This window comes from Spea bombifrons, chromosome 5 (genome assembly GCF_027358695.1).
Source record: "Spea bombifrons isolate aSpeBom1 chromosome 5, aSpeBom1.2.pri, whole genome shotgun sequence".
NCBI lineage: Eukaryota > Metazoa > Chordata > Amphibia > Anura > Pelobatidae > Spea > Spea bombifrons.
Genome location: NC_071091.1, coordinates 84,463,738 through 84,478,849, shown reverse-complemented (window position 1 = coordinate 84,478,849; position 15,112 = coordinate 84,463,738). Strand labels below are relative to the sequence as shown.

General features: G+C 36.1%; 1 protein-coding gene across 2 annotated transcripts in view; it reads left to right on the top strand.

The window, feature by feature from the left end:
• RB1CC1 (RB1 inducible coiled-coil 1) overlaps positions 1–8,415 on the top strand; it is a 64,698-nt gene extending 56,283 nt beyond the window's left edge. Inside the window, exons 21-23 of one of the 2 annotated variants that reach the window (XM_053468434.1) lie at positions 1,649–1,776; positions 6,569–6,639; positions 7,364–8,415. In XM_053468434.1, coding sequence (XP_053324409.1) covers positions 1,649–1,776; positions 6,569–6,639; positions 7,364–7,441 — 277 coding nt within the window. In that variant the 3' untranslated portion in view covers positions 7,442–8,415. Of the gene's footprint in view, positions 1–1,648; positions 1,786–6,568; positions 6,640–7,363 lie in introns of both variants that reach the window. The other variant, XM_053468433.1, reaches the window with a different exon arrangement.
• Positions 8,416–15,112: the final 6,697 nt, after the last annotated feature.

The window sequence follows — 15,112 nt, the reverse complement described above, 5'->3', positions numbered from 1 at the left end:
CAAAATATGTAATTGATGTAAAAAATGTTCTTTATGTGCATTCAAAATTGTTTGTATGCCTGAAGAAGATTACCCACAAGTTAAAGGCGTTTATGTTGCACCTTACATGGTTCTGCAACAAAGCAACCATTAAGACGAAGGAGCTTTGATAAGAAATTAGCAATGAGACAGAATACTAATTATTTTTGTTAGAACCATGTACTTTATTATTCAGTAGTTTACCCAGGTCATCTAGACATTGCCCAGATGAAGGCACCCTCCCTAAATACGCGATGGCCAGGTTGGATAATGGTGAATACGATTACTCTGAACAAAGCAGATGCTGGGCATTTCGAAAACCCAGTTTTCAACATTTTTCCGTGTTTCATAGCAAGTTTGTAGTGCTTAGTATTTTTTTCCTAATACTGCTCCAGTACTGGGACCAGAGTCCATTGCCAAAAGAAATAAAAATGTCCATGTATGCACTCTTTACAAGGTGAATTAATTGAAATGCAGAGACTTATAGTGGAATGCAGACAGTATAGTATATATTAAAGTATATGTTTGTTATTTTAAGGCAAAAAAAGCTGCATTGTGTAGCATAGTAAGAGATTAAGTCCAGAAAATTACTTGCGCACCCAACCACATGATTAATGCCTGGTTTAGTCCTAAATTCGGACCTTGGCTATGGTTTATTGCTGGACCCCAAACAAAACCCCAAAATGTTTACACTTCAAATAGACAAAAATCTGTACAAATCAATGTTAAAGCCTGACCCTAAAAGACTCATACTAGTAACTATTGAGGTATAATCAGAGTTCTCTTTCCATTAAAAAAATAAATAAATTTAATTTTACATAGTTTTGTAAAAATGGGTTAAAGATTTTACCAACATTAAACTATGTCATAATGCATAAAACACAGATGTATAGTCAATTGATAGCTCTGCTACAGTAATTTTAGCTCATAGATTAACGCAGTGAAATGTGCCAGTGCATGTTGTGTAACAACATGCCGATGGAGCTTTAAAAACAAATGTGTACAGTTTTGCGTCAGTGGCACATTCTAAATAAACCATTAAACTGCATACAAGACCTGAAGTTTTTATTAGAATAATACATTACTTGTGTATCGGAAACCATCACACACCAATAAAATATGTGTACCTGGTTTAGATTGTTGAGTCTTAAATCTGAGGTTGTCTAGATTTGAAATAGTATGAAATCATTTATACGCAGAAGAGAAATTTAGCAAACTGTATTAACTGTATTAAATTCCATAGTATTTCCAAATTTAAAGGAATTTCTTTTTTCTACCAGATTAGAATAAAAAAAGTTTTTTGTTACTGTGCAAGCAATTTATTTTCTTTATGCCCATTTTTTCTTCAAAAAAGAACCTTATAACATGGCTGTTTAACACATGTTACCATTTTATCTACATTTTATCTTCCAATTGTATGATTGATAGAGACTATTAAGTAACATCTGGTATGGTTTCTGTACAATTTACGCTATCTTCTCTCTTGCACCCCTTCAAAAAAGGGGCTAAATTTAATACAAACTTTTTTTATAGAGAAGAAATGCACCAATATTAAATGCTTTTGAAAATATGAACATACATTTAGTTATGATGCCAGTCTTAAGATTTGAATATATGCATTGCCTTTCAGCTTCCAGGTTGGCGATTTGGTTCTTATTATCTTGGATGAACGCCATGACAATTATGTGTTATTTACAGTCAGCCCAACATTGTATTTTCTGCATTCAGAGTCACTTTCTGCACTGGATCTTAAACCAGGTGAGTGTGGTAAGTGTCGGCCATAAAACAAATGTGTTACCTTTGTGTGGGCTGAGTTTTTTTACTGCCTTAAACAAAATTTACAATGGTCAAAAAGAAAATAGTTACAGCAAGTCCAACAGACCAATATAACTGGTGGCAATACTATCTACATAACACAGAGCAAGAAATTGGCACATACCCAGTGAATACTGTCAAAAACCACCCATCTAATGCAAAAATACTGGGGATTTCATCACACTATTTGGCCATATATTGCTTAGCCTGCCACTGAAATTAAGTTCTATTTAATTTTATATGGCTATGTTCATCATTAGTGAGACAAGGTAAGGTCCTAAACCCTAAGGTTTTGTCAGAACCTGCAAATGTGCACACACAAAATTATACAGAAGGGGAGCAAAGCCTAAAGAGCATAAAAGGTATATACATAAATATATATTTATTCCTGGGTTTCTACTTAAATAATAATGACCGATATGTTCACAAAACAAAGCAAGCAATCAGCGCATACCCAGTAAATACCATTGAAAAAAACACCTAAGCCATAAGTATTGTGCATTCCGTTATACGATATAGCTTTATATTGCTTAGCCTGGCACTACGTCAAAGTACCTAAACTTTGCGTTAAGGCCGGGCCACGTGAGTTCCTCCACACCATACTTGTTAAATCATATCGTTATGGACCTTGCTTTGTGCAGGCGTTCTCCAAACTGGTGCCCCAGAATTTAAGCATACGATTGTCTATAGTGCGTTTGTATGCTCTATTATTAATTAGAGCTAAGGGGCCTAGCCCAAACCCTGAAAAACAACCTAGACCATTGTCTATCCTCCACCAAACTTTACAGTAGGTTCTATGCATTCCAAAAGATTACATCCTCCTGAAATCTGCCAAACCCAGAGTTAGACTTCCAGATATTAAACTGAGATTGATCACTCCAGATAATGCAGTTCCACTGCTCCAGGGTCCAGTGGCAGTGTGATTTATCCATGGAGGTCCCACTTCACAACTTAAAGGATCTGGTGCTAACGTCTCTGTGCTGTCTCGGAACACAGCACAACTTCAGAGGTCTTGACAGGTCAGGACTGTTTGGGTGGCAACAGGGGGACCTACTCAATATTAGGCAAGTGGTCATAATGGCTGATCTGTGTGCATATACTGTGTGTATACATACACAATATAATACACAACTAAATAATTTAGCAATATTTTGTTTGAACTTATTTCCGTTTTGTGCAATTACAGAAGTAAATTATTTTGAATATTCCTGTAGGGGATTTGTCTGTTTTTTTATGTGAAAACATCAAAACATCATCAAAACATGCTTCATTGTTTCATGGACAGAAATCATTGAATTCATTATTTTAGCTAAAATGATTACTTTACATAACAATCATAATAGAAAACTCCGAGATTTTTTAGTCCAGTAAAGTCGTATTGTGTAACAGCAGATGTCTTGCAACATGATATACACTGAACTAAAAAGCGCTAAAGTAATTTGTAGGAATTCCACAAACTAATAATTTAAGTAATTGATCTGGCATATGGATGAGCACTTTTACAAGGTAACAGTCTGGAATTTAGGGTTTTACCCTGCAATTCTCAGTATGTTATATACCTAATGATCCTCTCTTCTTACATAAAGATACAGAATATAGTTTGTAATGGGTAATGAAAACCAGTGAAGAAAGAGGAGTCTTGTTCTCACGCTCACATCTCTTCATGTTGTAAATTGCACTACCCATTTTCTTCATCTGTTTTTGTTAATAAACTGGAACTGTACAGAATACTTTCAGTTGAAATTGATGTATCATTTCACAAGACAAAAATGCTGCTGGCTTAAAATTAGTGTGGTCAATTGCTAATGCTCATAATTCTCTGACTTTTGGTGATTATGAGTCATACAAACTCGTAGTTTCTGGGTTACCACCTATGATATTTTACATACAGCATCTTAGGGGGTTTAAGATATACAAGCAGATAAAATGTAAATGCCCTGTAGGTAAAACTTAATCAACTGTATGTCCTTATTTGCCCTATAATAGGACTTTATGGATAGAGATATGTGTTAGTTGGGTCTATGTTGTCAAATGCAACTACTGTGAAAATAGGTGCAACAACATAGAATCTATTTCAAAGCTGTACTAGTTAGTTGTAAAACAATTTCATGCTGCTAACAGTGTATATTAAAAAATAACGTGGTACTTAAGATTATTAAAAAAGCAGTTTGTAACTTTTTCATAGACGAGCTGTGTTTTTAATAAAAAAAGTTTTATTTATAATTGAATTTGCATGATATATGTGTGTGTGTGTGTGTGTGTGTGTGTATGTGTATGTATGTATGTATATATATATATATATATATATATATATATATATATATATATATATATATATATATATATATATATATATAAATAAAATTATGTGTCTGTTCAACCCCCCTGGAGCCTGGAAAGAGGAAGTTCTATTGTGCTCCCAGGGCAAGCAGAGGCCCAGAAGAAGACTATCCTTGAGCCAATTGAGGCAATACCTGACTGGACCTTTGTATGTTGTCTGGGGGAGGTTTCCAGAGCTTGGCTTAGCTGGGTCTGGCTGGGAGCGGAAGACTGTAAAGTTACAGACGGTTGAGTGTTTGATCCATTTACTTCCAGTGAAGGGAAATCTTAATGCTTCAACATACGAATACTACGCTTCCAACTTCTTGGGAATAGTTTGGAGAAGGCCCTTTTCTATTACAGCATGATTGTGACCCAGTGCACAAAGCAAGGTCCATAAGACATGGTTGGATAAGTTTGTTCTGCAAGAACTTGACTGGCCTGCACAGGGCCCTGACCTCAACCCCATCAAACAGCTTTGGAATAAATAGGAAACTGTACAGATGCTCTACTGGATGAATGGGCATACGATTCCCACAGAAACACTTCAAAATGCTGGAGTGGACGCTGTTAACATGTCTATTTTTGAAAGCATTTTTACTTTACAGCATTTTGTTCACAATCTTCGTTTTGTACATCACTATACATATACACTCACTGGCCACTTTATTAGGTACATCTGTTCAATTGCTTGTTAACACAAATAGCTAACCAGCAAATCACATGGCAGCAACCCAATGCATTTAAGCATGTAAACATGGTAAAGACAACTTGCTGAAGTTCAAACCAAGCATCAGAATGGGGAAGAAATATCCAGTGAGCGGCAGTTGTGTGGACGAAAATGTCTTGTTGTCAAAGGTCAGAGGAGAACTTGCAGACTTGTTCGACATGACAGGCAACAGTAACTCAAATAACCACTTGTTACAACTAAGGTATGCAGAATATCATCTCTGAACGCACAACACGTCGAACCTTGAAGCAGATGGGCTACAGCAGTAGAAGACCACACCGGGTGCTGCTCCTGTCAGCTAAGAACAGGAAACTGAGGCTACAATTTTCACAGGCTCACCAGAATTGGACAATGGAAGACTGGAAGAACATTGCCTGGTCTGTTGAGTCTCGATTCCAGCTGTGACATTCAGATGGCAGAGTAAGAGTTTGGCATAAACAATATGAAAGCATGACTCTATCCTTCCTTGTATCAAGGGTTCAGGCTGGTGGTGGTGTAATGGTGTGGGGGACATTTTCTTTGCACACTTTGGGCCCCTTAATACCAATTGAGCATCATTTAAACATGACAGCGTAACTGAGTACTGTTGCTGACCATGTCCATCCCTTTATGACCACAGTGTACCCCTCTTCTGATGGCTACTTCCAGCAGGATAATGCACCATGTCACAAAGCTCACATCATCTCAAACTAGTTTCTTGTACATGAGTTCACTGTACTCCACTGGCCTCCACAGTCACCTGATCTCAATCCAATAGAACACCTTTGGGATGTGCTGGAATGGGAGATTTGTATCATTGATGTGCAGCTGACAAATCTGCAGCCACTGGGTGATGCCATCATGTCCATATGGACCAAAATCTCTGAGGAATGTTTCCAGCACCTTGTAGAAAGTATGTCACAAAAATTAAGGCAGTTCTGAAGGCAAAATGGGGTCCAATTTGATACTAGAAAGGAGTACCTAATAAAGTGGCCAGTGAGTGTATTTATATTTGCATTTTTCCAGTAAAAAGATTGAAATTCCTTTATCCCCATTATCCCCAATGGAACTATAAAGGAGAGTTGAACATTTCAACTACCTGACTTTACTGTGAATTATAAAAGGCCAACCCTATTGAGTGTCTCCTTTAAAGCTGGCCTTGCATAATGCATAGTTAAATCATATTGTCTACCTCGGTACTTCTTGTAGAAGCCCACAAGCATTGACCTTTCACAATAGAATGACACTGGAAAGCTTAACCCCCCCACCCCCTAGTTTCAGAACCACACGTTTCAGAAGGGAACATATTAAGCATGTAAAACTGACATATGTTAAACGTAAGTATTCATTTAGGTCTATATTGGTAATTTACCAGCCTTGGCTATGTATTGATCAGCATGTGATTAGTATTTCCTAACGTTGTTTGTATAGTTAAAGATTAGATAAGGATTACTGTGAAATATATTAAAATTGATAAGGTAATGATTTACTGTTACAAGGATAACTTTTAACGCTTGATTATCAAAGATTGATTTGGAATGTGCTTCTTTACAATAGTTTAGGGAATTAAAAAATATCTGTTAAGTTGTTAACTAGAAATCTTAAATGGGGAGAAAGCCTGTAAAAGGGAAAAAAGAATAAAAGTGTTTGCAATGTCAAAGGGAGTCACACAACTCTAAACGTTTGTTTCTTTTGTTGCAACTGCAGCTTCTGGCACAACTAGAAGACCGTGGGTCCTTGGAAAGGTGATGGAAAAGGAATATTGTCAAGCTAAAAAGGTATATAATGAAATAATGATGCAGTCCTCTTCAGCAATATAACCCCTACCCTTTAACATGTTTTTGCCTTTTGGGATGAGTATGCCATGCACAAAGTAAATTCTTTAACCCCTTCGTGACAATGGCAGATGCTGCTTGCCGAGGTCTGCTCAGACCATTGTGTGTGACAACACTGCCATTGATTTTAATAGGCATGCTTTCTTGACACTAATTGGCTGCTGGAACCAGCCAATTAGTGGCATGTATAGCTACACCATGCAGGTGGAGGGCAGCTGCGGTACCAGGGCTGCAACCTCTAGGTCAGGTTAGGCTCCTTTTTTTCCCCTTGTGTTATAGAATCCATATTACAATGTATGATGGTGCTACATAAAACAGTAGATCATATTAATGTAATCCCAGTACTTAATGGGGACACCAGATAGATTAAACTGTCCCTTGAAATATATTTTGAAAATTAATGGTCTTACAAGGTGTTGGTTAGAAAATATAAATTCTTCTTATTTTCTGTACCCACAAAAATTCTCTCCTTGAATGGTTATTTAACTGTTAAATGAGATTTTTAATTAATACCTCTTTTTATCATTACCAGTATATTTAAGTGCATAAAAAAATTATATAATTGTATGTATCTAGATTATTTTTTAGACTTGTTTACTTATTAGATTCTAATTTATGTAGCTGTGAAACTCTTTCTAATTAAAGTTAATTTATTCTTTTCCTTTAGGCACAAAACAGATTTAAAGTTCCTCTGGGTACAAAGTTCTACCGAGTGAAAGCAGTGCCATGGAATAAAAAAGTATAATTTGCCCTCATTTTACCCTGTGACATATGTATTTTTTGGCCTGTTCTTCAATACCTGTTCATAGCTCAAGAAAAACAGGACATCTTTTTATACCACGTCTTGATTAGCTGTTCTCACTGGTCTTGTACATTTACTTTTTTTTAAAGGTTATGTCTTAGGACTGTAAATTTAATCAAAGGATTCTGCATATCTGCCCCGTTTTGTTTTTTTAAAACCCCAACTTCTAACACGTGGAACAAGATGAGTTCATTTTCCAAAAGACATATGATGTGCATAATGCTTTAGGTTTTTTGTCATGCATAATGCCTGTTAAATATAAATTAGCTTGTATTTAGATGTTAAATGTTAGCTGCCATTATTACCAGCATTAGTCTCTTTGTGAAACATTAAAAAGTACTTGCACTCTTCAACACATCCTTTATAATATGTATAAATTTGACAACTATTTGAAGGGGAGTGTTCATGGCATGCTGATAACCATAATTTCTTAAATATGAGTTTGCCAGACTGAAGAACTAAGATATCTATTGGAACTTGTCTCATTAATTTAAAAAGGCTTGTTTGATGTATAAAATAAAATAAAAACTACAAAAATGGAAAATATATATTTCATTTGACTGGCTGTTTAATGCAAATTTCCAATGCACTTTTGAATGATTTATTTAGGACATTCTGAAGGGAAGAATGTATAGAGCACCAGACTACATGTAATGGTCTTTTATTATGTTATACAAATCATACTGATGAACTTGTATTTTATGGTTGAGTTTCATCCAAAAAAACAAAAAAAAATGCATTGTACAATAACCGTATTTAAGTAACAAATTATTGTATTGCAAAAGACATGTAGAATTTTAAAACAATAAAGATTTAAACCTGTAAATGTTGGAAAATCTGTGTTTTAAAGAAAAAATACATGTAATCTGTAGATATAATAAAACAAATTTATTGTCCATATTTTACTTTATACATCATACATGCATCTCTCCCTTTTCTTTCAACAAACAATCGAATGGTATTTGGCCATGGCCACTTCCATTTCCACCCTGTATAGGTTGTGTGGGGCTAGCTCTACCCCTCAAATCTATCTTGGGTTTGCACATGTCACATTTTAATTGGCATATATATGCTGTATATAATATATTTCAAATGTAACCTGGGCAACCAGAAATAGCTGCTAAAATAGATAGCGAATAATTACTAGTCATACATTAAATGCAGTATATCCTAAGTAGCACACAAGACTAGCATATTGTAGTTTTTGTTCATTTTCAGTCCTGGTTTGAATATTTATCAAGCTTGGACATCTTCCTCCTTGTGAAATAATAAATGGTAGGTCAAAGCAAAATATTGGTCTTGTTACTCAAAGGCAGTTATTTTATCGAATTGTTTAATTCGACAGTACACTACAGATTTGCAATTGTGATATCAGCAGCAAATCTACACTAGTTGAACCATTCCAGGTCCAATTAGCAAAACTGAAAATGAAGGAGGTAATGTCTCTGATATTGTCATTGAGTTTGGCGTGCAAAAGTTGTAATGCCTCCAAATTTTAGTTTAACTTTAATAAAAATAGTAGGCCTAATGCAAATATTTGGGAAATAAATGAGATTTGAATCATCTACATCTACATATATCTACATTTTACTTTCAATGAGTAATTAATAAGTTGTGATGTGACTCATCAAGTAAAACATGTGAATCAATCGTGTATACAAATGTCATTTTTTAAGAACAAAAGAATATATAATGGCTGTCAATGTAATAATATACATCAATACAGTCCATTTAGCTTGTGTTGACTATGGAGTTGATGATGGTTTGATGGGCCTAACTTGATTATTCATTATATGATCAGTTTGAACTGGTCCCATATAATGCATCATGTAACTAATTTAAATATATATTATACTGGGCCAAAGAAGCTCTTCCTGCAGCAAAAGCTCACCGGGGTTGGCCTTTCGTAAGGTGTAGTGAAGTCAAGGAACAAAACTCTCGTGCAAAATCTCAACTGTAGTGAATAGACCTCAAAGTGTTGTTGCGATAAATAAAATGTATATCTTAAATGATCATAAACTTCAAAATTGAATTATTTGGGTACACATATATATAGTCCTGACCACTTTTCCAGCTAAAATATGATACAATCTCAATGTTGAATATGCCTGGGAGTATATGGCACATGTTTTAATTGCATAAACAACATTTGACCAGATGAATGAAATTAGAAGAGTATGTCTCAAAATAAAACAATGAAGCTCCGTGTAAAGCAGGAAAAACAAATTATGTATCAACTGTATGTTATTACAATTTTGTTCAATATGACCAAAGACAATAACCACATAAAACAGACTAAATGACGTCCAAGCTTGTATATTTGTAGAAATCCATTAACAGAGCACTGGTGTTTCTGCAACCTTACTTGACTATGATGTTTATTCACTAAACCATAAAGGGAGGTTAGATTAAACATTTTACCTTAACAGCAGTAGGCTTTATGTACGCCCAATCAAGTTAACGCAATCTAGGTGGGATATACACCCAGCAGATGTCTGAAAATTTGTGACAATGCATAGACTTACTCTGGTATGCATCGTAACATCCCATCTTTATTCATATTTCTAAATTCCGGCATGTCTGGTCTTCCGCCTTAAGTACATATGCATTATTATTCTTCTGTAGTGTAAGTGATGTCACAATATGCTATCTCTATTTAACTTGTAACTCCTTTTAGTGGACTTTTAAGTGTAACAGATCTAACTGGACTCATATCTCCCAAGTGTCCCTCTTCATGTGGGCCAGTCCTTCGTTTGGTACTAAATCCCCCTTTCCTCTCCTGATGTCCCTCTTTTCTAGCAACCTAGTATGTTTGGTGGGGATTATAAAGAATAAGTAAGATACAATATTCTTTAAAACTACCATCAGTAGGTCATAACAACACGTAGAGACTTTTTATAAAGCCTAGAATCTAAACACACCACTTAAAAATAAAGTGTCCTCCAGCTATTTGAAATCTTCGGAATTATGTACAGCCAACAGAATCTAGCATTAGTACTGGTGCGTGTGCTATTTCTTCCAAAATTTGTATGTTCGTAGATTATTCTTTATTATTCTCTTTTATATCTAAAATTGTAATAATTATATGCACTTTACAATTTATATAGGTATGTAAATGTGTACTTGAGATGAGTGTGCAAATTGATTAACTGGCCCCTTCTATCATTGTTATAATTAATAAGAAAAATATAAATAGCGATTCATCAATTTTTTCGGTTCATTTTTGGATCATTTGTTTTTGGACACTAAATTTGTTGCCTGGTGCCCACAGTTACTCTCATTCACTCACACTCTTTACATGCTCATTCTGGTTCACTCCAAGTGTTTCCTTACCTTCCACTTCCTGCATCTTACTGTTCTTTATTTTCCCTTTTCTCTCTTTCATCTTCTCTGCTATACCTTTGTCTGCATCTCAGCGGACATAACCTAGTGCAAACTTCTGCTAAAATGGCGGATTTTCTGCTGACATGCTCTCCCCCTCATCCTCCAATCAGGAAGTTCACCATAGGCAGAGAAAGTAGGCAAACACTTAGAGAGCATTAGGGAGAGTGAACAAGAATGACAGCGTGTGAGTGAAGGGGCCCGCAAATTTCAGAAAATCCTAAGCATTTTTCTTCATTTTCATCTGCTTTGTATGCAGGGTCTGGCCTCGTTTCAGTGATTTTGTACGTATCGATGAATCTAAAAGTATCTTCCATATGAATTCAAGAAACGTATGATGTCTGAATTGGATTAATTTTATGTGTTCATCAAATTATTGAAAAACATTTAATATCTTTATATCCTTTGTCCCTGTGCATGTTGGCATTTCTCAATAACATAAAACTCATGTTTGTTCTTCATTAGTAGAAGGCTCTGTTTTTGCTTTTTTGTAATACCATGGAATAATGTCAGCTTTGTCTTTACCACTGGAGTACTATTGGTGAAAGCGCTTAAAAGGAAAAGATGATGATACTGCTATAGTACAATATAATACAAAAGAGGCAGGTAGATGCAATAAAAGGGTGATTTAATATAATAATACAGATATAAGACAGTGTTAAAATATAATGTATATAACCAAATACACCAAATGGGTGGAGCCCTTGTGCGCAACAGGAACCCTGACGCCTTTCACCATCAGGCTTCCTCAGGGGGTCCCAGCTCGCAGAGTACAAGCTACTATTGGTATGTGAAGGGTAGTAATGGGAGAGAGGGAACATTTGTTCCAAAAAGAAGAAACTTTTTGCACAATGTATGTGCTGAATTTTGTTATACTGGATCGGCTTCCTGTATGGGACTGAACGCGTCTGAATGCCAAAGTCCCAAACTTAGGCTGTGGAGTGTAGACAGCTGTATTGAATAGAGCTTCTTCAGTGAAGAAAATTTGTAATTGCCACTGGCTTCCTAAATAAAAAAAATGTGTTTTTAAACTTTCTTAAATCAGAAGGGTAATCGCCTAATTTTCTGCTGCTCTATTTACGAGAATACGGTTGTGATATGCACGGAAAAGAGGATCACATATAAAAAAGTGCATATTTAATGTTAAATTTCCTATGTCTTCATTTCTACTCCACCAAAAAAAAGGTGCTGTCATGATTTGTTCTTCTTCCTTTGTATCCCTGACCCCAATTTGAATACAATTGAACCTCTTGTCATCACTTTCAAATCTTCTACCCTTTTTCTGCCGAAAATAAGTTCTTGGAAATTGTAATGTACATGCCTCATGACAAACATATACATAAGGGGAATTATTGTAGAATAAGAAAATTGTTCTCCAGCTACAGGACTACATGTGAAACATATAAAATATGTCCAAAAGCATATGAACACTTGAAATTAACTTGTATAAGTTGGTCATCATATTTATATGAGTATGTTAGACATCCCATTCCAAACCCAAGGGCATTAATATGGGTATGCAAACCCTCCTTTGCAGCTATATCAACCACCACAATATTTTTTAGTTTGTCTCTAGGAATGTGTGCCTATTCAGCCAAAACAGCATTTGTATGATCAGGCACTAATGTTGGATGAGGCCTGGCTTGTGACCAGCGTTCATTCACCCCAAAGGTGTTCAATTAGGTTAAGGGATTAAACATCACAAACCATGTATTTATGGCTTTGCCCCGGGGGGGAGGGGGGTTGGCAGTCATGCTAAACCAGGAAAGTGCCTCCACAAACTGTTGGAAGTTGGAAGCATACAATTGTCTAAAGTGTCTTTATGTACTGTAACATTAACATTACCCTTCACTGGAACTGAAAAGCCACCCTACACCATTATACCCCCCCCAACTAAACTTTACAGTAGGCTCTATGCATTCCAATAGGTAGTCATCTCCAGATTTGTCCATCAGACTTCCAGATATTGAAGCATGATTTATCACTCAAGAGAACACGTTCCCCCTGCTGCAGAATGCAATGGTGGTGTGCTTGGCATTGTATCTATTGATCTATGGCTTGTGTGCAGTTTGTAACTCTGTAATGAGTGATCCCACAGCGAGTTACAGTGAGTAACTCCTAGATGGTTCCACTTTACAATAATGTCAATTACAGTTGACTAGGGCACATCTGGCAGGTCAGAAATGTAATAAACCATGCTAAAGATGGCATCCTATGACAGTGGCACATTTAAAGTCGTTGAGCTCTTCTTCATGACTAAATACAGTATATATACTTATGTGGAAAAAAAAGCACACCCTCTTGGAATTCTATGGTTTTACATATCATGACATAATAACAATCATATGTTTCTTAGCAGGTCTACAAAAAATGGTAAATACAACTTCAGATGAACAACATATGACATATTACAGGGTGTCATGATTTATTCAACAAACATAAAGCCATGTGTGAAAAACTGAGTATACCCTTACTGCTTCCGTATGAATTAAGATGCTAAATAGCAGACGTGCTGCTAATCAAATGTCCTTGATTAATTGATCATCAGCAAGTGTGAGCACTTCTATGAAATGCGAGGTGTTAGCAGTTTGCTGGTCTGGAGCATTCAGGTATGTCTGTTAACACAATACCAAGGAGAATCTACACCAGCAATGATTTTAGAGAAGCAATTGTTGCTGCCCATCAATCTGGGAAGGGTTATAAATCCATTTCCAAACAATTTAAAGTCCATCATTCTACAATGAGAAAGATTGACTGGCAACTTCCAAGACAGATGCCAATATTCCCAGGAGTGGACATCCCAGTAAATTCACCCCAAGGCCAAACCGTGCAATGCTCAGAGAAATTGCAAAAAACACCTAGAGTTACATGTCAGACTCTAAAGGCCTCAGTTAACATGTTAAATGTTAAAGTTCATGACAGTAGAGTTACAAAAAAAGACTGAACAACCATGGTTTGTTTGGAAGGGTTGCCAGGAGAAAGCGTCTTCTCTCTAAAAAGAACAGCACGTCTTAGGTTTGCAAAGTTGCATCTGAACAAACCACAAGACTTCTGGCACAATTTCCTTTGGACAGACGAGACCAAAGGAGAGATGTATGCTCATAACACACAGGGCCACGTTTGGCGAAAACCAAACACAGCATATTAGCACAAACACTTCATAACAACTATGATAATCTGGGCTTGGTTTGCAGCTACAGGACCTGGGAGACTTGTAGTCATTGAGTCTACAATGAACTTCTTTGTATACCAAAGTATTCTGGAGTCAAATGTGAGGCCATTTGTCCGACATCTAAAGCTTGGCTGAAATTGTTGCAATGAAAAGTTGCAATTGTCCAGTCAAGGTGTTTTCAAAGTCCAGACCTCAACCCGATTGAAATGCAGTGGCGGGACCTTAAGAGAGCTGTGCATAAATAAATGCCCCCAAAGATCAATGAACTGACGTAACATTGTAAAGAAGAGTGGGCCAAAATTCCTCCATAACGATGTGAGAGACTGATAAGGTCATACAAAAAACGATTACTTCAAGTTATTGCTGCTAAAGGTGGTTATACCAACTGTTGAATCATAAGGTGTACTTAGTTTTTCACACATTACTTCTCAGTGTTGCCTTTAATTGTGTTGAATAAATCATGACATGGTTGTTGTTCATCTGAGGTTGTGTTTACCCAAGTTTTAGACCTGCTAAGGGACAGAGAGAAACCAAACAGGCTTTCCTTTTTTTTTACACAACTTTATATATAAATACATAGAATATAGGATCAAACACCAGTGGCAATTATTAACTAACTGAGGCAGACATTGCAGCGTAAGTTATGGAACATCATTAGAAAATGCAGTTTGAGAACAATGCCTTAACTACCGAAAGTGATAATGGTGAACATTTAAGGATTAAATAAATTACATTTTCTTATGATGCAGTGTGGCAATGGCAGCAATAATTCAAAAACATAATTACATTCAATTGACCTTAATTTATTTTCTGCAATTTGAAATCATCTTGTCTTTTGGCTTTCCAGAGACTTACAGCATTGTTCATTGCCTGGCATACCAAATATCCCAGTTTCTGCTTTTTGTGTTGCTCATTACCTGCTTTATCTAATCTGTTGTATAACTAACTGGAAAAAAAGGTGTTGTTTTGTATGAAGGATTCTCTAGTGTAGTATAGTTCTGAGGTGAAGCTGGAATCTAATAGAAAAGGAGGTTGTTCTGGAAATACGCTAGATCTTGTGG